Source organism: Cetorhinus maximus, chromosome 4 (genome assembly GCF_964194155.1).
Source record: "Cetorhinus maximus chromosome 4, sCetMax3.hap1.1, whole genome shotgun sequence".
Lineage (NCBI taxonomy): Eukaryota > Metazoa > Chordata > Chondrichthyes > Lamniformes > Cetorhinidae > Cetorhinus > Cetorhinus maximus.
Genome location: NC_135882.1, coordinates 80172456 through 80198736, shown reverse-complemented (window position 1 = coordinate 80198736; position 26281 = coordinate 80172456). Strand labels below are relative to the sequence as shown.

The 26281-nt window shown below is 41.2% G+C and overlaps 1 protein-coding gene across 3 annotated transcripts in view; it reads left to right on the top strand.

Annotated features, from left to right (window-relative positions):
• cspp1a (centrosome and spindle pole associated protein 1a) overlaps positions 1–26281 on the top strand; it is a 192648-nt gene that overhangs the window by 20658 nt on the left and 145709 nt on the right. For 2 of the 3 annotated variants that reach the window (XM_078540372.1, XM_078540371.1), the window contains exons 3-5: positions 9672–9789; positions 10786–10889; positions 11843–11923. In XM_078540372.1, the coding sequence (XP_078396498.1) occupies positions 9672–9789; positions 10786–10889; positions 11843–11923 (303 nt within the window). Of the gene's footprint in view, positions 1–9671; positions 9790–10785; positions 10890–11842; positions 11924–26281 lie in introns of those variants that run through there. The other variant, XM_078540373.1, reaches the window with a different exon arrangement.

Here is a 26281-nt window from a genome sequence, read left to right as displayed (position 1 = left end):
CTCGAGTCCTGGCTTCAAACTGCTTATAACTGCTGTTTCTCTAGTTCTTGTGTGTGTGTTTGTGGGAGGGACCTGCCTCTCTGGGCCCTGTTGCTAGGCAACAGCCCAATTCTTCCACCCTTCCTTGTATACCTTAGCTGCAACAGTTGTAAAAAACGTCATTAGAAATGCAGGCACCTTTTTAAAGTGAAACTACAACTCAATTTGACCTTTCTTAACACACACATACAGAAATACAAATTAAACTTAAACTTTGAACCTAAAACTCATTCCTAACACCAACAAATACCAATGTAACTAACTTAAACTAGCTCTATTTCCATCACCCATTTATCCTTACTCTCTGTCTATCCCATGCTAATATATCACCCCCCAAAACCATAAGCTGTTGTGTGGTAACATTTTATGCAACACCTTATCAAATGCCTTTTGGAAATCCATATACACCACAGCTACTAGTTCCCCTTTATTCACCCTGCTTGTTACACCCTCAAAGAACCCATTCAAATTTATCAAACTCTATTTCCCTTTCACAAAATCATGTTGACTCTGCTTGATTGTATTATGATTTCCTCAATATCACACTCTTTAATAATGGATTCTGGCATTTTCCAAAGGCCAGACTTTAGGCTAACTCACCTATAGTTTCCTGCTTTCATTCTCCCTCATTTCTTGAATAGAGGGGATACATTTGTGGTTTTCCAATCTGCTGGGACTTTTCCAGACTTTAGGGTTTTTGGAAGATTACAACCAATGCATCCAGTATCTCTACAGACACTTCTTTTAAGACCCTGGGATGCATACCATCAAGTCTTGGGGACTTGTCAGCCTTAAGTTCCATTCCTTTTCCCATTACTTTATAGTCATTTTACAGAACAATATTGCTGGAAAGAGAGACATGTTGCTGAAACTTTTCGTCTTGTACTCATCAGGACAAACTCAAAAATGCCAGCTATCAAATGATCACTACAACTTATACTACAGGAGAAAAGGGCGCTGATTGGGCTGAGACGTTGCCATGGAGAAGGCAATGGAACAATAGAAACTATCCTTTGTTCTGATGAGTGCAAGGAAAAACGCTTTGGCATTGTGACTCTCTTCAGCAATATTCACTATGGGTTTCTCCGTCCCTTTTTGCCTCTTGATTTTCTACTACCTTTAAGATGCCTGATACCTGGAATGAGTGGGTTTTCTTGTGAGGAAAGGTTAGACCAAATGGAGCTTGTTTCCATGGAGTTTAGAAGAGTGAGGGGTGACTTGATTGAAGTATATAAGATCCTGAATGCTATCGCCAAGGTGGACATGGGAAGGATGTTTCCTCTTGTGGGTGAGTCCAGAACTAGGGAGCACCATTTTAAAATTAGGGACTGTCCTTTTAGGATAGAGATGAGGAAGAATTTTTTCTCCCAGCGGGTTTTACGACTTTGAACTCTCTGCCTCCGAAGGCGGTGGAGGTGGGGGTCATTGAATATATTTAAGGCAGATTCTTGTTAGGCAAGGGAATTGAAGGATAATGGAGATAGATGGGAATGTGGAATTTGAACAAGACCAGCCATGATCTTATTGAATGGCAGAGCAGGCCTGAGGGGCCGAATGGCTTCTATTTTGTATGTTCATATACTTTTTGTGTCCTCTGAAGTCAGGTACAAAGTAATTGTTCAAAGCCTCTACCATTTCGTTGTTCCCAATTATTAATTCTCCAGTCTCACGCTTTAAGGGCCCAATGCTCACTTGAACTACTCTTTTCGTATTAAAATACTTATAGGAGCTTTTATTGTCTGCTTTTGTATTTCTTACTAATTTTCCCTCATACTCCAATTTCACACTTTTTTTTTGGTTGTCTTTGGTTTCAGAAATTTTCCTATCTTCTGGCCTACCACTAATCTTCGCAGTGTTTTCTGCCTTTCAATTTGATGTCATCCTTAACAATTTTAGTTAGCCATGGATAGTGCATCCTTCTTGTTGAGTTTTTTTCCTGAATGGAGTAAAAATCTTTGAGAATTATGAAGTATTTCCTTAAATATCTGCTATTGCTTCTCTACCGCCTTCCCTTCCCTTTTAACCTATTTTCCCAGTCCACTTTAGCGAATTCTTTCATACCCTTGCCTTTATTTAAGGTTAAGATACTAGTTATGGACCCACAAATTGAGTTGAAATTCACCATGTTATGACCACTCTTGGATCCTTTTATTATGAGGTTTTTAATTTTTTCTTAAATCTTTCATGGGATGTGGACGTTGCTGGTAAAGCCAGCATTTGTTGCCTGATCCTAATTGCCGTCGAACTGAATGGCTTGCAAGGCCATTTCAGAGGGCAGTTAAGAGTCAACCACTGCTGTGGATCTGGAGACACATGTAGGCCAGACCAGGTAAGGACGGCAGATTTCTTTCGTTAACAGACATTAGTGAATCAGATGGGTTTTTACAATTGATAGTCTCAGTAACAACAATTAACTTATATTCCAGATTTTATTAATTGAATTTAAATTCCACCAGCTGCCTTGGCAGGATTTGGGCCCATGTCCCCAAAGTATTAGCCTGGGCCTCTGGATTCCTAGCCCAGTTACATTACCACTATGCCACCGCCTCCCCTTGTCGTGTTACACATTGCCCGGTCCAAAATAATTTGGTCTTAATAGGTTCCAGAATGTATTGTTCTAAGATACTGTCCCAGATACACTCTATGAAGTCATCCTCCAGGCTACCTATGCTAATTTGATTTGTCCCATCGATGTGAAGATTAAAGCCACCCCTGATTATTGCAGCACCTTTCTTGCAAGCCAGTGTTGTTGATGTATATTATGTCCTACTGTGTATCTACTGTTTGAGGGTCTATAAATTACTCCCACCAGTGACTTCTTTTCTTTCTATTTCTTATCTCTACTCAAACGATTTGAACCAAGATCATTTTTCACTATTGTACTGATCGCATCCTTTATTAACAGAGGTACCCCCACCTCCTTTTTCTTTCCTCCTGTCCTTCTGAAATGTCAAAAACCCTTGAATATTCAGGTCCCAGCATTGATCAACTTTGAACCATTCTCTAATGGCTATGATATCATACTAATTTATTTCTATTTGTGCTATCAATTTTTCCATCTTGTAACGAATGCTGTGAGCATTTGGAAAAAAAGCCTTTAATTTAGTGTTTTTACTGTTTTTGGCTCCTCTGACCTTATTTGCTGGTGTACCCTAATGTTTGTATGCTCTGTCCCTTTCTATCAAATTCAGGTTATCAATACCCATATTATTGTCCTGCACTATTGCCTTGTCCTTTCTCTTTAACTTTCCAAATCTCTATTCAAGCGAACACCATCCCCCATGCAAAACTATTTAGTTTAAACCCCTCTCTGCAGTCCTTGTTATATGATTCGCCAGTACCCTGGTGCCGACGCGGTTCAGGTAAAGGCCATCCCACTGGTACAGCTCTGTCTTTCCTCAGTACTGGTGTCAGTGCCCCATGAACTGAAACATACTTCTCCCATGCCAATCTTTAAGCCACACATTCAACTTATTAAAAATTCATTCATGGTATGTGGGCGTTGCTGGCTAGGCCAGCATTTATTGCCCATCCTTAATTGCCTTCGAAAAGGTGGTAGTGAGCTGCCTTTTTGAACTACTGCAGTCTGTGGTGTAGCTACATCCACAGTGCTGTTAGAGAGGGAGTTCCAGGATTTTGACACAGCAACAGTGAAAGAATGGCGATATATTTCCAAGTCAGGATGGTGAGTGGCTTGGATGGGAACTTCCATATGGTGGTGTTCCCATGTATCTGCTGCCCTTGTCCTTCTAGATGATAGTGGTTGTGGGTTTGTAAGCTGCTGCCTACAGCGCCTTGGTGAGTTTCTGCAAAGCATCTTGTGCCACTGCTGCCACTGTGTGACGGTGGTGGAGGAGTGAATATTTTTTGTGGATGGGATGTCAGTCAAGCAGGCTGCTTTGTCCTGGATGGTGTCAAGCTTTTTGAGTGTTGTGGGAGCTGCACTCATCCAGGTAAGTGGTGAGTATCCTGTCACACTCCTGACTTGAGACTTGTAGATGATGAATAGGCTTTGGGGAGTCAGGAGGTGAGTTAACTTGCTGCATGATTCTTAGCCTCGGACCTGCTCCTGTAACCATATTATTTGTATGGCTCTAATCTTATCTAATCCTATCTAAACTGTAATCTTATTCACCCTGTGCTGAATGGGGACACCAGGACATCACCACCTGCGAGTTCCCCTCCGAGCCACACACCATTGTGACTTGGAAGTATATATCATTGTTTCTTCACTGTTGCTGGCTCAAAATCCTAACTCCTGCCATCACCAGCATCTTCTCCTTACCCCCCCTCCCAGCCCCTTGCACTAGATGTACTTCACCCCAACATTAAAGTTACAGTGCAAAGCTGCTTTGCAGTAAACTGGCAAAATATAGTCTAAATCAACCCTAGGGAACAGCCTGCTGGTAAACTCAGTCCTGCTAGGAAGAATAATGTGCAACCTCAAGTAAAACTCAGCTTTAACCTTACTCATAGATGAGAGTTGGTCATAAGGTTGTGACTTCCAGTATGGATTTTGGGCTGAAATTTCAGTTCAGGATTGAAGGAGTGCTTGCATTGCTGCAGGTGTTGTATTTTAAGGTCTTATCTGCTCTCTGTGCGCGTATAATAGAGCTGTTGACTCTATTTGACGAGGAGCACAAAGTTCTTTTTCTGTCCTGGCCAATATTCTTCTCTCAATGAGCAACACCAAAAAGAAATCTGGCCGTTCATGTATTTGCTGTTTGAATACTTTGTTGTATAAAATGGCTGCTGCATTTGTCCAGAACATGGTCTCGTGCGAAAGTCATCCTTTGGTTGTAAATTGTTTGAGGCATCCTGAGGACATACATGAATGCAAGATCTTTATTTGCTTAAATCCCCTAAAGGAGGTAAATTAACAGATGTTTAAAAAAATCTTGATTGCCCCACACAGAAGTTAATGCAACAACAGCAGCTTGCATTTATAAGGTGCCTTTAATAGTGTTAAACCTAGTAGGCATTTCATGGGTACATTATCAGATAAAAATTGGCAATGTGACATTTAGTCATTAGATGAACAGAAGGTTGGTCAGAGATTAATTTAAGTCGCATCTTTACTGTAATTTTCTGGTCCCTCCTGCCAGCGGGATCTTCGTTCCCACCGAAGTCTATGAACTTTTGAATAGCTCGCCATGGGGTGGAAAATTCCACCCTTTAAGTGAGAGAGAGTGGGAGAGAGAGATGGTTAGTCAGACTTTTAGAAAGAGAATTCCAGAGCTTACAGCCCAGTCAGCTGAAGGTACGGCCGCCAGTCATGGGGAGAAGGATGTGAGGATGCACAAAACACAGGAGTTGGAGGAGTATGGAGTTTTTGGAGGGTGGTAAAACTTGTCGTTATGGGGTAAGGAGATGGAGGCCATGAAACGATTTGAATATAAAAACTGAGGCATTGGTGGACTGGCAGCCAATGCAGTACAGGAGATAATAAGTGAATGGGACTTAGTATGGTTTAGGTATAAAAACATAAGAATGTAAGAAATAGGAACAGGAGTAGACCATTTGGCCCCTCGAGCCTGCTCCACCATTCAATAAGATCATGGCTGATCTTGTGTTTCAATTTCCACATTCCCATCTAACCCTGATAACCTTTGATTCCCTTCCCTAACAAGAATCTATCTACCTCTGCCTTAAAAGTATCCAATGACCCCACCTTCACCACCTTCTGTGGCAGAGTTCCAAAGTCGCACAGCCCTCTGAGAAAAAATTTCTCCTCATCTCTGCCCTAAAAGGGTGACCCCTAATTTTAAAACAGTGCCCCCTAGTCCTGGACTCACCCACAAGAGGACACATCCTTTTGACGTCTACCTTGTCAAGGCAGTTCAGGATCTTGTATACTTTAATCAAGTCACCCCTCACTCTTCTAAACTCCATTGGAAATAAGCCCAGTCTGTCCAACCTTTCCTCATAAGACAACCCACCCATTCCAGGCATCAATTGAGTAAACCTACAGGGCAGCAGAGTTTTTAATGAGCTCAGTTTAAGGAGTGAAAGATGGGAGGGGAATACGCAGGATGTCATTTTAATATTACAGCCTATGAATTGTTGTGTTTTATTGATGACGTTTTCATTGTCATAGTGCTGTAGAAAGCAGTGTTTATAATATTCAACTTAATCTTAGAAACAGTCACTTGCTGAAAGGTGAGATGCCGAAACTTTTCATCTTGCACTCATAAGAACAAACACAAGAATGCCAAATTTCTAACGATCACAACAATTTATACCTCAATATATTTGAAAAATTTATACCTCAATTTAGTTCAGAAATCTGCTAATGGTTTCTCCACTTCTGTTTATTGCAAGCCTACCTTCGCTGGTCAATATATGCATTGGGATTTGTACAGTTCCACACGCTATAAAAATTGACCTTATCAGCAATCTTGTAAATGTGGCCCGAGCCATTTGCTCACTTTGCAAGCCCAATGTAGAAATAGAGCGCGTCAAAGTTGCAGTACAATGGCTTTCCTGATCATATCGCTCTGTATTGCACAAACTGGGAAAGGGGCCAAAAACCGCCACTTTTGGACCTGAAAAGTGCCTGGTCTATCTCAAATTACCTTGGAAAGGCAAATTAACTCAAAAAATTTGAACAGCATATTAAACAAGCCATATCATGCTGCTATTATGCAGTGGTGATGCAGCTGGTATTTTCCACTAATGGGATGCTGCCATCAGCCCCAAAAGACATTCTGCCTGCCACAAAACTCAGCAATGTCATGTATAATGTTTGGTGCCAGTGCAGTGCCAAGTACGTAGGCCATACATCCCAACGATTGGCTGATCGAATCAAACAACATGTTCCCCCGGCTATTTGTAATAGAGTACAGACAGTGCTCAACCAGTCCGCACTTGCAAAACCTAAAACAAAATGGTTACTGTTAGATGTGATTCTGCGCTTGGGCAGCACTTACTGAAAACTCATTTGTGCTAATTGCTTCCCTAACAATCAATTTAACATAATCAGTCAATCTCGTAACATGCCTCATTTAGGCTTGCTAGAAGTGAAATACATTCAATTGCTAAGATCCGTTCTCGGCAAACAAAAGGAATATGCTCAATTCTTGTGCCTGAATTACCCGGAAGCATGGGGAGCATGGGTAGCCCCTCGGCCAATCAGAGTTGACTTGCCAACCAATCAGCACCCCTTTTCTCCTGGAGTATGAATATTTGAGATTGTTTGAAATTTGCCATTCTTGTGTTTGTTGTGATAAATGCAAGATAAAAAGTATCTCTCTTTTAGAACTTAATATTCTTCCAGTTGGTTTCTAGAGGAGTGAATAGTTTGCTTTTGACATATGCTGCTCTGGGAGGTTGAGGCAACTTTTCCTAATGTTATTATGGAACATTTCTGTATTTCAGCAATTGCATAAATGTGGATCTTCATCCCTTATCAATCTTCTATTCTCTAGTGAAAACTGGTATACCTCAGCCTTTTGAGTATTTTGAGCAATATACCACCAAGTGGCCAGAGAATGAAATTACAGAATAGAGTGTTTGTTTCTGCCGTAAATGTGGGCTTAGAATTTACAATGGAAAAATACGGCTGTGTTACCTAAATGTGATTATAGGAAATAGTGTTACGATCCTGTTGGGGAGCATTAATGTTTAAAGAAGAAATCCAGACACCCAGCAATAAACTGACAGAAGTACGCCGCAACGTTTCACTTTTTAAAACAAAAACTTTGTTGTCTATAAATACAATTTATACAAATAAATCTCATATCCACTGCCTCCACGAGAACCAGTACTTTTAACAGCCCTGTATACTTCCTTAGCCTCCCAAATTAAAGGACATTTCCTATTCTTGCCTATCGGAAATATATATGAAACTAGCTGCACAGCAAGATTAGCATGTCAAACATTAAAAATAGTTTCATGTTCTGGGGGGGGGTCACCTATGGATGGGAATTTTATGCATTTACCCAGATGTAATTCTTTTAATGTTTCATGTCAAGTTTCATTTGTGCCTTTTACGTAGAAGGTTTACTCAACAGCATAGATATTTCGCTAGAGACTATGGCAGCACTTATAAAATGACTTATTTTAGTTATGATACGTGGAATTTTAATTTCCTTTAGTGATCTCAATATGTTGTCATTGTCAAACCTAAGCAAATAGTCTTTAATATCCATTAACCCTGTGTTGTCTTAGTCATAATAACATTTTATCAATCTGTTCACCCTACTGTCGAAGTACAAGTATTATCTAGTACTGTACAGTTAAAGGAAATAACAACTAACACATTCATCACAGGAATAAAATTCTTGACCAATATTTGTTTGGATTGATCATTATCTTCACCCTCTTCCTCTGAATTCTCTTTGTCATGTGTCACTTTTCAATGAGCCTGCCTCTTTGCTTTGTGCAGTTCACCAGATAATGTGACATGAAGCCACACCTGAAGCACCTGAAACTCTTTCTTGAGCATTCCTGGGATTCATTTGCATATTATTGTTCCAATTTTTGCTTCTGTTGTAATAGGCAGATCTGCTAAAGGTGCTTTCATCCTCATTATGCCTGTCTTTAATCCTTCTGTTGTATGGATGGATGTGTCTGGTATCTGAACTACTTCAAAATCTGGCAATCGTTGCGTCTTCTATTTTTGTCGCTGCGGACTGTCTCAATTGTTCCATGAAAGCTGGAATGATGACCCTTTTCCAGGAGTTTTTCAAGGCTACAGAGAGCTGATCCAACAGTGAGAACCAAACACCTGTTAGTACCAGTTGCCTATCCATGTGAAGCGCCTTCACACAATCCATTAATTTAAATACTAATACTGATTCAGGGATCCCTAAATTGAATTTCATCAATCTTTAATACAATTTGTTAAAATTAAAGATATGTTCTTCCATGGACTGACCATCTGTTTTTGAAGGTTATCAAATTCTGACCATGCCACATAGGCATTTAGCAGATTGTCTTTCTTGTATATTTCATACAGGAGCTCAAATATAAGTTCCAAACCTTCATTGTTATCCAACTGACAGGCATACATCTCTCAAAATACTTCAGATTTTACTTATTTTTGGAAGGCGACAATGTTAAGGTCATACCTTGTTTTTTTTTTATTGGTAGGGTTGTAACCCGTGACCATATATTCATTTCATTCTTCCACTGACCATATGGTTCTGACTCCAAGAGCCTTGAAGAGTAATCATACCCTGATAATTTTGCACTTTCATTCTGCCATTTTCACAATGGCTGCTAGGATTTTAGTTACGTGTCTGAAATAATTTTTTCTTGGCTCCCAGCCTTCACCTTTGGGCAGTCATTCTCTGCTACCATGGCCCTGAAATCCCGGTGGTCTAGGATAGAATTGGAGCCAATCTTTACGCACTTTTATAAGTTTTTTTTGATATTACAAACATGGACATCCTAACCCAACAACCATAGTTTGAAGCAAAATATCATGAATGCTGGAAATCTGAAATAAAAACAGAAAATGCTGGAAAAATTCAGTTTCAGCCTGTTTATAGGAGCACAAGTGACTCCCTTGTTAATGCCCACCAACTGCATACAATTAAACAAAATTAATATACAATTTACATTGTCTTCCTGATATATCAACTGGAATTGTCTCAAACTATTCTTATAACTTGATTTTTTTTTTCTAGACCATTTCTTCAGAACCAATCAATAAAACCGATCAAACTTCAGACCCCATAGATAAAGGAAATATTCTTCCAGGTATTCAGTCTATGAAAGAAAATCTACAGAGTGGCATATCTGAAGGTACAGTACAGATAACATGCAACACACTGGAAAATAATTCTATCCTCCCTATTGTGGCCCAGTGGGTAAATGTAGCTTTCGGTGTTGGACTGAACTGTTCTGAACATGAATGCCTCGGGCAGAATCTTTGGTCTTTGTTGAGATGCTTGTTTTCCTTGTGTACATGAACAATATTGGTTAGCTATTTCAATACAAGCTGTTAAATTCAGTTCCATGATGACATAGCATTGCATTGAAATTAGAATGCAGAAGCAGAATGTTTGGTTGAACTAGTCCACGCTAACATTGATCCTCATTCTAAAATTCTGCTCAGTTTACATCACTAATTTTACGGATAATGTAGATTTAATATTCTTGTTAGATTTTGGGTTTATCATTTTTCAAAACTTTATATGCTTTTGACAGACATGTTTAGTATTGTAATAAAACTTGTCAAACTTCAATCCCGAAGTGCATGATTTAAACATCTATTTTAAAATACTTGTTTTTTGCATGTTATTTTACTCAAAAGCATGAATTGCAGAATTGTTATAGCACAGGCGGCCATTCGGCCCTTTGTGTCTGCACCGGCTTGTGAAGGAGCAATTTACCTAATGCCACTTGCCCCCACCCACCCCGTAGCCCTGCACATTCTTCCTTTTCAGGTAATAATTCAATTTTTTCTCGCCTGCCTCCACCATACTCTGGTACAATGCATTTCAGATCCCAACCACTTGCTGCATGAAAAAGCTTTCCTTCATGTCTCTATTGCTTCTTTTGCTAGTTACCTTAAACTGCACTGTATTTTTCTCAAACCTTCTACCAGTGGGAACAATTTTTCCTTATTTACTCTGTCCAATCCCCTCATGATTTTAAATACTTGTATCAAATCTATTCAATCTTCTCTTCTCCAAGGAAGAGTCCCCTTTCTCCAATCTATCTTCGTAACTGAAGTATACATGAATATGCAACAATAAGATACAGAAATTGTGTGTTTTAAAAACAAACTCTTTTCAGAAGAAAACTATGGGTTAAGCCTGCCACTTGGATTGGAATATGATCTGAAGAAACAGAAATTGAAGGAGGAACTTCGACAAGACTACAGACGCTACATGGCAGAGGTAGAGTCTTGCAATGATATGTTGTGCCAGTCCCAAGGTGTAGACAGAAAAAAAAATGTAAAGACACCGATCTTTCTCTTCTCCCCTATTTTGAAAACATGTTAACTCCTGCTGTTTATTAAAAATGCCCTTAATTTTTTTGTTGCTCTCATCTTTCTCTAGAAATTAGATGCTTATTGTTGATAGACTAATTAAATAGGAGAGATGGGGTGGTTTTGGGAAGGAGGAAGAGATTCACAAATGAGCTTGATCTCTACTTATCTAATTCCATGTGTATATTTTGAACAGTGATTGACTGGATTTCAGGAGTAGGAATTCTCCTTTCTCCCTTTTTCATTCCATTTTTTTTTCTCCCATTCAGCAGAACAAAGACAGGAACAGCATAGATTCTCAGATTCAGCTGCCTTTATTCTAATGAACCATTGAGAGAACTTCTATATTTTCTTTAAACCTATGTGTAGCATTCAATGCTAAAAGTTATTGTTTCTTCTCTGCCACTGATGTCCTATGGCAAAGAAGCTTTAGACTTCCTGGGTCCTCATGGGTGCAGCTTTGACCTGCTAGGAAGTGCAGGGAAGACGACACAGATAAGCAAGACATAATCGTTAAGGGCAGCTTGAAAAAGGATGGTCAGGAGAAAGAAACGCAGTGGTGAAGATGGACAAAAAGCAAGGGTTAGAAGTGCAAGTGGTACAAGTAGTAGGGAGAGAGTGTGAAAGAAGGTATGAAGCAAAATAGTTTGGGTGCAAGTTGGAAACCTAAAAGCAGGAGAGTGACAATACCATCTATTTGAGTTTTTTTTTTGTAGACTTTGTATTAACATTGAAAACCGTGTGCAAGCGGCTGAGACTTTTGGTTGAACTTCAAAATACTTGAGAATCTTTGGTCTAATAGGGTAATCAGAGAAAGGAATTGTACTTCAATAATTGATTTTAACTACTTGCTTGTTCCAGAAAAATTCTAGGACCGTAAGGGTGCAGGAGTTAAAAACTGAGAGGCTTTCACTTCCTATCCCTGAAAGAAAATCAGCAAAGGTAGGTACATAAAGCAAGTTTGTGTTTAATGCAATGTAAACTTGCTTAACTTGGTAATTGAATAAATAGATAAGCTGCAATTGACAATGGCATTATTAGAGTTTGGCATACAATGTCGTGTTTACATTGAGGAAAGGTTCAGTCCTTTTGAATACAGAACTTAAATGCATAATGGGCTGTAACTAACGCTCTGTAAACTTCAAATCATCCAAACTCTGGTGTTTGTCCACTATTCCGCGTCTAGCTCTTGCTGATAATTCTTGGCTCCCAGTCCTCCATGTATCAAATTTGAAGTTTTCATTTTCGTGTTTAAATCCCTGAATCCCTAATGAATTAAGCATTACCAACTGAGACTAAGTTTTGATTAAAATTAACACTAACAAATGCTTTTTAAACTTCAAAGAACAGTTACAAATCAACAATGAAATTTTAAATTATTTATGTATTCCATGTTTATTTGACCTCACTCATCCCAGTTTTCAAATTGTTCATACATATTAATCATCTGACATTCATTTATATTCTGGGCTCTTTTTAACAGTCTGCTTGTACTGAGATGGTAATTATTTATATATCCCAATATGTCGCAGTCTACCGGGTACTTTGTTCACTGGAGTTGCCAAACACAGACTCATTTAAAACAAGTCTAAAGGCACTGTATCTGAATGCATGGAGCATTCGCAATAAGGTAGACGAATTAACAGGACAAATAGATGTAAATGTGTACGATATGATTGTGATTACAGAGACATGGCTGCAGGGCAAACAAGGCTGGAACTGAATATCCAAAGATACTCGATATTTAGGAAGGACAGGCAAAAAGGAAAAGGAGGTGGAATGGCATTGTTAGTTAAGGATGAAATCAGTGCAATAGTAGGAGAGAATAATGGCTCAGAAAATCTAGATGTAGGATCAGGGTGGAGCTAAGAAACAACAAGGGGCGGAAAACATTAGTGGGAGTTGTCTATAGGCCCCCAGACAGTAGTGATAAGGTAGGGGATGGCATTAAGAAGGAAATTAGAGATGCATGTAACAAGGGTGCTACAATAATCATGGGTGACTTTAATCTACATACAGACTGGGCAAACCAAATTAGCATAATACTGTGGCGGATGAATTCCTGGAGTGTGTACGAGAGTTTTTTTTAGACCAGTACGTTGAGGAACCGACTAGGGAACAGGCTATCCTAGATTTGATATTGTGCAACGAGAAGGGGTGAATTAATAATCTTGTGTGGGATCCTTTAGGGAACATGATAGAATTCATCATTCGGATGGAAAGTGAAGTAGTCCAATCTGAAACTAGGGTCCTAAATCTAAACAAAGGAAACTACGAAGGTATGAGGTGTGAGTTGGCTGAGATAGATTGGGGAACTTCATTAAAAGGCATGACGGTGGATAGGCAATGGCTAATATTTAATGTAAGTATTGCAATAGTTATACATTACTTACTGGTGCAAAAGCACAACAGGAAAAGCAGTACAACCATGGCTAACAAAAGAAATTAAGGATAGTATTTGGATCCAAAGAGGAGTCATATAAAGTTGCGAGAAAAAGTAACAAGCCTGAGGTTTGGGATTAGTTTAGAATTCAGCAAAGGAGGACCAAGCGATTGATTAAGAGGGGGAAAATAGAGTATGAGAGTAAAGTTGCAAAGAATGTAAAAGAGGTCTGTAAAAGCTTCTGTAAGTATGTAAAAAGAAAAGGATTAGTGAAGACAAATGTAGATTCCTTACAGTTTGAAACAGGAGAATTTATAATAGAGAACAAGGAAATGTCAGAGCAATTAAACAACTACTTTAGTTCTGTCTTCACAGAGGAAGACACAAATAACTTCCCAGAAATGCTAGAGAACCAAGGGCCTAGTGAGAAGGAGAAATTGAAGGAAATTAGTATTACTAAAAAAGTAGCGCTAGTGAAATTAATGGGACTGAAAGTTAATAAATCCCCAGGTCCTGATAATCTACGTCCCAGGGCACTAAAGGAGGTGTCCATGGAAATAATGGATGCGTTGGTTGTCACCTTTCAAAATTCTGTAGATTCTGGAACAGTCCCGGCAGATTGGAGAGTGCCAAATGTAACCCCACTATTTAAAAAAGGAGGGAGGGAGAAAATAGGCAATTATAGACTGGTTAGCGGAACATCAGTAGCAGGGGAAAATGCTAGAGTTTATTATGAAGGATGTGATAACAGGACACTGAGAAAATATCAATGGGATTAGACAAAATCAACATAGATTTGTGGAAGGGAAATCATGTTTGACAAACCTACTAGAGTTTTTTGAGGACATAACTAGCAGAATAGATAAGGAAGAATCAGTGGATGTGGCGTATTTGGATTTTCGGAAAGCTTTTGATAATGTCCCACATAAGAAGTTAGTGTGCAAAATTAAAGCACGTGGGATTGAGGGTAGTATATTGGCATGGATTGAGAATTGTTAGCAGACAGGAAACGGTTGGAGTAAATGGGTCTTTTTCAGAGTGACAGGTGATGACTAGTGGGGTACCGCAGGGATCAGTACTTGGGCCCCAGCGATTCACAATATATATCAATGATTTGGATGAAGGAACCAAATGCAAATTTCCAAGTTTGCTGATGACGTGAAACTTGGTGGAATGTGAGTGGTGAGGAGGATGTTAAGAGGCTTCAAGGTGATTTGGACAGTTTAGACATATACATTTATGAACCTTAAAAATATATTTTTCTCATGTCTTCCCAACACTTTGATGGGCACCTGAATCACAATGACATTGAATTTTCCAAACTCCGTTGCTCCTTTAAAATTTCCTATCTGGCCGAGTTCCTGAAGATGGTTGATGCTTTGTCAAGGTTGACATCTTGTCTCACCACATCAGTCCAGCATATTTTACATCCTAGATATGTAAAACTGTCCACATAAAATTCTAAGAACTCAGTTGAATATTTTCATAATTATCCTAACTATCTGGCTTGAACAATATTTTTTACTTAGAACTTAGAGTGCAGAAACAGGTCATTAGGCCCAACTGCTCTATGCTTGTGTTAATACTTCATATGAACCTCTTTCAATCCTATTCTTTCTAACTCTATCAGCATAACTTTCTATTCCTTTCTCCCTCATGTACTTATCTAGCTTCCCCTTAAATACATCTGTGCTATTTCCACAACTACTGTATGTGGCAGGAAGTTCCATATTCTAACCACTCTCCAAGGAAAGAATTGTCCTAAATTTCCTTTTGGAGATTTGAGATTGTTTATATTTATGACTCCTAGTTTTGGATTCACTTAAACAGAAACATTTTCTCCACATTTACCCTAACAAATCCCCTTATAATCTTAAAGACCTTGATCAGGTCAACCCTCAATTAGATAAAATAAATGTTAACAAATGACATGTGCAGTAACAAGTGAGACAAACAGCACCTGCAGCAGGGGACATTCTTCTGGGTTGGGGAAAACGTGCTCCTATAGATGCACAAGAGTGAGGTTACTATCTAAGTACCAGCAAAGATTGCAGACATCTGATTGGTATCGATGTATTCAAGGACATTTGTATTCAGCGTTCGTTAAGATAACTCTCATCTTTAGTTAAAGCAATGAGATTTTGAATGTTGTATGTATATTTTAGATTAAGGCATCACATATTGAAACATGATGGTTATATTTCTTACTGAAATATAATTTCCTGTTAGTATCCCTTGAATTTGTTGAGGAGCCGGAGATTTATAAACAGGAGAGTTTCCCTAGTGATAGGAAACATTGCCTAATTGTCCTTGCATGTGTAGAGAAATGTTCTTGGGATTTATTTCACAATGTCATTATTTATGTAAATAACACAGTATAGGCCAAGTTACACACCACTCTCCCTCAGCATGTATGTCACTTGATGTACTGTCTTCCTGATGAGTGCATGTTCTGATTTTTTGAATAACACTATGGAGATCAGCTACAGTACTGCAAATAGATTATGTAGTTAATATGTTCTCTGGCTGCTGTGACTGTGTAGCATTAGTGGGGTTCTAAAGTCCCACTTTAGAATCTTCCATTTTCTCACACATGCTAATTATGTTTCACTCATGCATCTGTTTGGCTTAAATCACAGAGTCAGGAAATAGTAGTAAATCACAGCTGAAGTTATTCTGGTAGTAGCAGAGTTTTCTGCTGTGACAAGTTGGACATCTCTTTCTATTTCATATGATATCCTGAAGTAGTTAACGTATAGGGGAAAATACTAAGAAGACAATTAAAAGCTTTCTTTTTAGTGTTTTAGAATTTAGAATGCACGTGGAATTCGTAACAAAACTGAATTTTCACAAATTGAAAAAAATGGGCATGATATGACGGCCATTACAGAGACATGGTTCCAAGGTGACCAAGGCTGGGAACTGAATATTCAAAGGTATTTGACATTTTGGAAAGATAGGAAGAAAGGAAAAGGAGGAGGTAGGCTAGCCCTGTTTTTAAAAAAAGAGGCTGAGATCAGCACAGTAGTGAGAAATAATCTTGGCTTGAAAGATCAAGATGTAGAATCAATTTGAGTGGAGATGAGAAATAGCAAAAGAAAGAAGTCACTGGGGGAGTAGTTTATAGGCCTCTTAACAGTAGCTACACTGTCGGACAGAGTATAAATCAAGAAATAGTGGGGGCTTGTAAGAAAGGTACTGGGATAATGATGGGCGATTTTAATCTTCATACGGATTGGATAAATCAAATTGACAAAGGTAACCTGGAGAATGAGTTCATAGAGTGTATTCAGGACAGTTTCTTAGAACAATACATTTTGGAACCAGCGTGAATCAGGGTAACTCCAACAACACTCAGGAAGCTTGACACTATCTAGGACAAAGCAGCCTGCTTGATTGCCATCCCATCCACAAACATTCATTCTCTTCACCACCGATTCACTATGGCAGCTGTGTGTACCACCTATAAGATGCACTGCAAGAACTCACCAAGCCTCCTTAAACTGCACCTTACAAGTCCACAACTGCTTCCATCTAGAAGGACAAGGACAGCAGACACATGGGGACACTACCACCTGGAAGTTCCCCTCCAAGCCTCACTCCATCCTGACTTGGAGCTACATGCCATTCCTTCACTGCAGCTGGGTCAAAATCCTTGAACTTCCTCCCTAATAGCACTGTGAATGAACCTACATGACATGGACTGCAGTGGTTCAAGAAGGCAGCTTACTACCACCTTCTCAAGGGCAATTAGGGATGGGCAATAAATGCTGGCCTAGCCAGTGACGCCTATAATCCTATGAATGAATAATAAGAACAAAAACAGGGTTCAGGATATTTTAGACTTGGTATAATGCAACAGGATCCTCTGAGCATGAGTGATCATAGCATGATAGAATTTTACATTTTGAGGATGAGGAACATGGGTCTGAAACTAATGTCGTAAATTTAAATTTAAGGCAATTATAAATTTATGAAGACAGCTACAGTGGACTGTGAAAATAGGTCAAAAGGTAAGATGGTGGAACACAGTGGCGGATATTAAAGGAGATATTTCATAATTCTCAACTAAGATACACTCCAATGAGAAAGAGAAACCCTACGATAAGAATATACCATCTGTGCGGAAGTTAAGGATGGTATCCAATTGAAATAAAAGGAGTACAATGCTACAAAGATGAGTGGTAGACCAGAACATACAAACATACATACAAATTAAGAGCAGGAGTAGGCCACTTAGCCACTGGAGCCTGCTCTGCCATTCAATAAGATTATGGCTGATTTGATTGTAACCTCAACGCCACATTCCTGCTTCTCCCTGATAACCTTTTACCCCCTTGTTTATCAAGAATCTATCTAGCTCTGCCTTAAAAATATTCAAAGACTCTGCTTCCCCTGCCTTTTCAGGAAGAGAGTTCCAAAGACTCATGACTCTGAGAGAAATAAATTCTTCTCATCTCTTTCTTAAATGGGTGACCCCTTATTTTTAAACCGTCACCCCAAGTTCAAGAAGACTGGGAAAATTTTAGAATCCAGCAAAGAATGATGAAAAAGCAATAGAACGTTATGTTATGAGACAGCAGGTGATATTTGCCAGACTGACCAAATCCACCAGGGAAACTTGGCCATGCTATCACAAAGGTTTTGCAATTTGTATTTATTACGAGAAGGTTTGTGGTACAGAGGGATCAGGGTGTCATTCTACATGAATCACAAAAAGTTAGCATGCAGGTTCAATAATTAATTAGGAAGACAAATGGAATTTTGGCCTTTATTGCCAGGAGAGTATGAAAAGTAGGGAATTCTTCCTTCAACGGTACAGGGCAATGGTGAGACTGCACCTGGAGTACTTTGTACAGTTTTGGTCTCCTTATTTAAGCAGTGCTCAACTTGCATTGGAGTCACTTCAGAGGAGGTTCACCAAATTGATTCCTGGGGTGAAGGGATTGTCTTATAAGGAAAGGTTGAGCAGGTTGGGTGCTCGTTGGACTTTAGAAGAATGAGAGATGACCCTGTTGAAACTTAAGATTCTGAGGGCACTTGACTGGGTAGATGCTGAGAGGATGCTTCCTGTCATGAGGTAATCTAGAATCAGGGGACACAGTCCCAAAATAAGAGAGCTTTCATTTAAGGCAGAGATAAGGAGGATTTTCTCCTCTGAGGGTTGTTTGTTTTTGCAATTCTCTTCCACAGAGAGCAGTGGAGGCTGAATCATTGAATATATCCAGGGCTGAGTTAGACAGATTTTTGATCTACAAGGAAGTCTCGGACTATAGGGGTGGTGTGGGGGTGGTGGTTGTTGGGGGGGAGTGGGGCAGGCAGTAAAGTGGAGTAATAGTTCAACAGTCTAGTTTCTCTTCTCTGGTGGCGTTTTGTCCATCTATAACTAAATTGGAATCTAAAACAAAGAAACTATCACTTGACTGACTTCACGTCAATCACTTGGCCTGGCCCCCATTTTCTATTCTCCATTTTGAATTTAAGGTAAGGAAGGCAGTTTCCATGTTATCATGAGAACATAAATATAAGCAGATTAGGCCCGAACAATCCCCATCCACCACTACTCTCCTCCGTCTGGCTGAACTTGTTCTCACACTGAACAACTTCTCCTTAAACTCCTCTCACTTCCTCCAAATAAAAGGTGTGGCTATGGGTACCCGCATGGGCCCCAGCTATGCCTGTCTCTTTATGGGGTATGTGGAACATTCCTTGTTCCTGTCCTACTCCGGCCCCCTCCCACAACTCTTTCTCCGGTACATCGATGATTACTTCGGTGCTGCTTCATGCTCTCGTCTGGACCTGGAAAAATTTATTAATTTTGCTTCCAATCTCCACCCCTCCATCATTTTCACATGGTCCATCTCTGACACTTCCATTCCCTTCCTTGACCCCTCTATCTCAATTTCTGGTGATACTGTCCACCAATATCCATTACAAGCCTACCGACTCCCACAGCTACCTTGACGACAGCTCCTCACATCCCGCTTCCTGTAAGGACTCCATCCCATTCTCTCAGTTCCTTCGTATCCGTCGCATCTGTTCTGATGTTGCCACTTTCAGAAACAGTTCCTCTGACATGTCTTCCTTCTTCCTTAACCGAGGTTTTACACTCACGGCGGTTGACAGGGCCCTCAACCGTGTCCAGCCCATCTCCCGTGCATCCGCCCTCACACCTTCCTCTCCCTCCCAGAAACATGATAGGGTCCCCCTTGTCCTCATTTATCACCCTACCAGCCTCCGCATTCAAAGGATCATCCTTCGCCATTTCTGCCAACTCCAGCATGATGCACACATCTTCCCTTCACCCCCCTGACGGCATTCCGCAGGGGTCGTTCCCTCCGGGACACCCTGGTCCACTCCTCCATCACCCCCTACACCTTAACCCCCTCCCACGGCACCTTCCCATGCAACTGCAGAAGGCGCAACACCTGTCCCTTTACTTCCCCTCTCCTCACCGTCCAAGGGCCCAAACGCTCCTTTCAAGTGAAGCAGTATTTCACTTGCACTTCCCTCAATTTAGTCTACTGCATTCATTGCTCCCAATGCGGTTTCCTCTACATTGGAGAGACCAAACGCAGACTGGGTGACCGCTTTGCAGAATATCTTCGGTTTGTCCGCAAGCATTACCCAGACCTCCCTGTCGCTTGCCATTTCAACACTCCACCCTGCTCTCATGCCCACATGTCTGTCCTTGGCCTGCTGCATTGTTCCAGTGAAGCTCAACGCAATCTGGAGGAACAGCACCTCATCTTCCGACTAGGCACTTTACAGCCTTCCGGACTGAATATTGAGTTCAACAATTTTAGATCATGATCTCTCTCCTCCATTCCCACCCCCTTTCCAATCCCCCCCCTTTTTTTTCCCCAATAACTTATATGGATTTTTCTTTTGCCACCTGTTTCCATTATTTTTAAATGTATTTCGATCCATTGTTTTATCTCTACCTTTTAGCCTTTTTTGATTCCTTCACCCCACCCCACCCCCACTAGGGCTATCTGTACCTTGCTTGTCCTGCTTTCTACCCTTAATTAGCACATTCCTTGGATAATATCACCACCTTCAACACCTCTTTCTCCTTTTGTCTGTGACATCTTTTGGTTAGCTCCACCTATCACTGGCCCTCTATCCAGCTCTACTCGTCCCACCCCCCCCAAAACCATCTTATATTTCACCTCTCTTCAATTTTTACTTAGTTCTGTTGAAGGGTCATTCGGACTTGAAATGTTGACTGTGTTCCTCTCCGCAGATGCTGCCAGACTTGCTGAGTTTTTCCAGGCATTTTTGTTTTTGTTTTGGATTTACAGCATCTGCAGTTTTTTTGCTTTTATAATAAACAAATATCAGTGGATACATAAACACTATCCATCAGGAGATGGCTGTCAATGAAGTAATTATCAAGAAAAAAGGAAATTAAAGTAACAAAATACTTCTTGGAAAATCTTTTTTGCTTTGCCTAGTTTCAGTAACATCAGATCATATAGTACTAAAAATAAAATTTGTTACAGAATATCAAGTTGCCAACTGAATGAATTTTGTGTACGAAATCTGTCCAATAATATTTCCTCCCCTGCCTCCTGCTACCCCTCCATCTAGACCTTCAGTTCTTTTTCAGGTGCCCAGGACCATAGGTCATGAAGCTTCCCACACCTATCGCTTTGTTAACTGTGCTGTAACGAAGCTTAACCTAAGAGCACAATTTCTTTCTTTGTGCAGATTGCATGCAACTCAAATGTGGGATGGAAGTGGGGTGATGGGGGGGAGGACCAATTTAGTTTCCAAGAGAAATAAAATGAGTTGGTCTATTAACCCTGCATGTACAGCCTACATGCATCATCAAATTCTCTCCTACCCTCCCCCAGTCATGTGATCTCCTAGGAATCACAACACGGCCAGAGAATAACCTTGGGCCAGGAGACTACTCTTTTTTGTTAATACATTCTCTAACTCTGAAAAGAAATGCATCCTGTCATTTCATTCTAACTTTGGTTTTACATTTTGTTCTGATATTCTCTAGTTTTTCCTTCCCTACCTACCTCAAGCAATCTATTCAACCAAATGCAATCTATTAATTTCATCACTTTTTAATAACCTCTACCATATCTCCTTAAAGCCTACACTTCTTCAATGGAAAAAGCCCCTGTTCCTTGAGCCTTTTCTGCTATCTAAGAGTCCTAAGACTAGGAATCATTCTACTTGCCTCACTGGATCTTCTCAGGGCCTCAATATTACTGACCATGCTGTATGAATAAAACTGGACACTATCACAGAATCACAGTGCAGAAGAGGCCCTTCGGCCCATCGAGTCTGCACCTACACGTGATAAACACCTGACCTACCTACCTAATCCCATTTACCAGCACTTGGCCCATAGCCTTGAATGTTATGACATGCCAAGTGCTCATCCAGGTACTTTTTAAAGGATGTGAGGCAACCCGCCTCCAGCACCCTTCCAGGCAGTGCATTCCAGACCATCACCACCCTCTGGGTAAAAAAGTTTTTCCTCACATTCCCCCCAAACCTCCTGCCCCTCACCATAGAACCATAGAACATAGAACCATAGAACACTACAGCACAGAAAAAACAGGCCATTCGGCCCTTCTAGTCTGTGCCGAAATATTATTCCGCTGGTCCCATTGACCTGCACCTAGTCCATAACCCTCCAGACCTCTCTCATCCATGTATCTAATTTATTCTTAAAACTTGAGAGTGAGCCCGCATTTACCACGTCAGATGGTAGCTCGTTCCACACTTTCACCACTCTGAGTGAAGAAGTTCCCCCTAATGTTCCCCCTAAACCTTTCCCCTTTCACCTTGAACTTATGCCCCCTTGTGACTGACCCTTCAACTAAGCGTAACAGCTGCTCCCTATCCACCCTGTCCATGCCCCTCATAATCTTGTACACCTCGATCAGGTCGCCCCTCAGTGTTCTCTGGTCCAACGAAAACAACCCAAGTCTATCCAACCTCTCTTCATAACTTAAATGTTTCATCCCAGGCACCATCCTGGTGAATCTCTTCTGCACCCCCTCCAGTGCAATCACATCCTTCCTATAATGTGGCGACCAATACTCCAGCTGTGGTCTCACCAAGGTTCTATACAACTCCAACATGACCTCCCTACTTTTGTAATCTATGCCTCGATTGATAAAGGCAAGCGTCCCATATGCCTTTTTCACCACCCCACTAACATGCCCCTCTGCCTTCAGAGATCTATGGACACACACGCCAAGGTCCCTTTTTTCCTCAGAACTTCCTAGTGTCATGCCATTCATTGTCAAATTACTCCTTCCAAAGTGTATCAACTCTCACTTTTCAGGGTAAAATTCCATCTGCCACTTATCTCCCCATTTGACCATCCCGTCTATATCTTCCTGTAGTCCAAGACATTCAACCTCACTGTTAACCACCCGGCCAATCTTTGTGTCATCCGCAAACTTACTAATCCTACCCCCCACATAGTCATCTATGTCGTTTATATAAACAACAAATAATAGGGGACTGAGCACAGATCCATGTGGTACGCCACTGGACACTGGCTTCCAGTCACTAAAGCATCCTTCTATCATCACCCTCTGCGTCCTACAACTAAGCCAATTTTGAATCCACCTTATCAAATTACCCTGTATCCCATATGCCTTTGCCTTCTTTATAAGTCTCCCATGTGGGACTTTGTCAAAGGCTTTGCTGAAATCCATGTAAACTACATCAACTGCACTACCCTCATCTACACACCTGGTCACCTGCTGAAAAAATTCAATCAAATTTGTTAGGCATGACCTCCCTCTGACAAAGCCATGCTGACTATCCCTGATCAAACCTTGCCTCTCCAAGTGGAGATAGATACTCTCCTTCAGAAATTCCTCCAATAGTTTCCCCACCAGTGACGTGAGACTCACTGGCCTGTAGTTACCTGGCTTATCTCTACAGCTCTTCTTAAATAGCGGAACCACATTAGCTGTTCTCTAGTTCTCTGGCACCTCCCCCGTGGCCAGAAAAGAATTAAAACTTTGGGTCAGAGCCCCTGCGATCTCCTCCCTTGCCTCCCTCAGCCGTCTGGGACACAAATCATCCACACCTGGAGATTTGTCCACTTTTAAGCCTGTCAACAACTCCAATACCTTGTCACTCCCTGTATCAATTTGCTTTAGAACCTCGCAGTTTCTCTCCCTGAGTTCGATACCTTCATCCTCATTCTCTTGGGTGAAGACGGACGTGAAGTATTCATTCAACACTCTCTAGTGATGTCCTCTGGCTCCACCCATAGATTGCCCCCTTGGTCTCTTATGGGCCCTACTCTCTCCCTGGTTATCCTCTTCCCACTGATATACTTATAGAATATCTTTGGATTTTCCCTACTTTTACCAACCAGAGCTTTCTCATATCCCCTCTTTGCTCTCCTAATTGCTTTCTTAAACTCCACCCTGCACTTTCTGTACTCCACTAATGCCTCTTCTGATTTGCTTCCCTTGTACCTGCTAAAAGCCTCTCTTTTCCTTCTCATCGTTACCTGAATATCTCTGGTCATCCATGGTTCTCTGGGCTTGTTACTCCTTCCTATCACCCTAGAGGGAACATGTTGAGCCTGTACCCTCCCCATTTCATTTTTGAACACCCCCCACTGTTCCTCTGTAGATTTCCCCACAATAACTGTTCCCAGTCTACCTTGGCCAGATCCTGCCTTATTTTACTAAAATCCACTCTCCCCAATCCAAAACATTTTTTTGCAATTTGTCGATTTCTTTGCCCATAACAAACTTAAACTGTACCATGTTGTGGTCGCTATCACTAAAATGCTCGCCCACCATCACCTCAGCCACCTGTCTGGCTTCATTCCCCAGAATTAGATCCAGCAATGCACCATCCCATGTTGGACCCTCTACATATTGATCTAAAAAGTTCTCCTGTACCCATTTCAAGAAATCCACTCCATCCAAGCCCTTAACACTATGTCTATCTCAATTAATGTTGGGAAAGTTGAAATGACCTAATATAATTACCCTATTGTTATTGTTTTTACACACCTCCACAAATTGTGCACATATTTACTCCTCAATTTCCCGCTGACTATCTGGGGGTCTGTAATAAACACTTAACAATGTGGCTGCCCCTTTTTTTATTCCTAAACTCTACCCACAAAGCTTCATTTGATGCCCCCTCCAAGATATCATCTCTCCTTACTGCAGTAATGGACTCCTTAACTAATAACTCAACGCCGCTTCCTCTTTTACCCCCTCCCCTGTCTCGCCTGAAGATTCTATATCCTAGAATGTTGAGCTGCCAATCCTGCCCTTCCCTCAACCACGTCTCAGTGATGGCTACTATATCACAATTCCATGTATCAATCCTCACCCTTAACTCATCTGTTTTACCTGTAATACTCCTGGCATTAAAGCAGAGGCCATCCAGCCTTGCTTTATTCCCTTGAATCTTATTGCAGCTGTACTCCCTCTGACTTGATTATTTTACTGTATTATGATGTGTCTCTATTCTGCTAACATTCTGTGTCCCCTCCCCCTGCCGAATGAGTTTAAACTCCTCCCAACAGCACTAGCAAAACCGCCTGCAAGGATGTTAGTCCTGCTCTGGTTCAGATGTAGACCGTCCCGCTTGTACAGGTCCCACCTTCCGCAGAAACGGTCCCAGTGATCCAGGAATCTAAAACCCTCCCTCCTGCACCAACTCTTAAGCCATATATTCATCTGTGCTATTCTCCTATTTCTGAGCTCGCTAGCACATGTCACTGGGAGTAATCCAGAGATTACAACCCGAGAGGTCCTGCTTTTCAGCCTACTGCCTAAATCCCAGAATTCTTGATGCAAGATCTCATCCCTCTTTCTACCTATGTCATTGGTACCAACATGTACCATGAGCTCTGCCTTATCACCCTCCCCCTTCAGGATGCCCTGCAGCCGTTCAGTGACATCCCAGACCCTGGCACGGGGGAGGCAACATACCATCCTGGAGTCACGTTGATGGCCACAGTAGCGCCTGTTTGTTCCCCTGACTATAGAATCCCCTATTACTATTGCTCTTTCTCCCTTCCTCCCCTCCTGTACGGACAGGCTGCTTATGGTGCCAGAAGCTTCACTCTGTCTGCACTCCCTGGAGGAACCAGTGCCCTCATCAGCCTCCAAAATGGAATACCGATTTGCGAGCGGGATCCTAGGGGTCTCCTGAACTACCTGCCTGTTTCTCTTGGACTGCCTGGTGGTCACCCATTCCCTTTCTTCCTCAAGTCCCTTCATCTGCGGTGTGATCACCTCTCTAAACGTGCTAACCACGATGCTGTCAGACTCGCGGATGCTCCACAGTGTCCCCAGCCGCCGTTCCAGCTCTGAAACCCGAGTTTCCAGGAGCTGCAGCTGGGCACACTTCTTGCACATCCTGGTCCCGGGCACTGGAAATGTCCCTGGCTTCCCACATGGAGCATGAGGGGCAAACCACGGCTTTGAGCGCTCCTGCCATCACTTATCCCTTTAAATTAAACCAATTACCCTAGGGCCCTTCTTTCCTGATCCTCGTTACTGTAGAGTATACAAACTGTAAACCACAAAAAGACCGTACTACTTTAATTGCTTATAGTTTAAATACCTTACCCACTTACCTTACACCAGTGATTCCTTTCCCTTGTATCCTCAACTGCTGCAGCACGCTCTGAAGATTTAAGAAGTTGGATAGCAAGGAAAAAATGCAAAGAGCACCTTGTCCCCCATGCAGTTCAATTCCCACTTTGCACCAAATTCTGAATACCCACCCTGGCTATGCCCCACTCAGGATGTGCTCACTCTCCTGTTCCTGTGCAAGCACACTGTAGCATGCTTCTAGATAGTCCCTTTTTTAAATAGAGCTGACTTGACTCACCACTAGTTAAGCTTCAAATAGTAATTAACCCCTATTCAGGCCCTAATCAGGCTTCA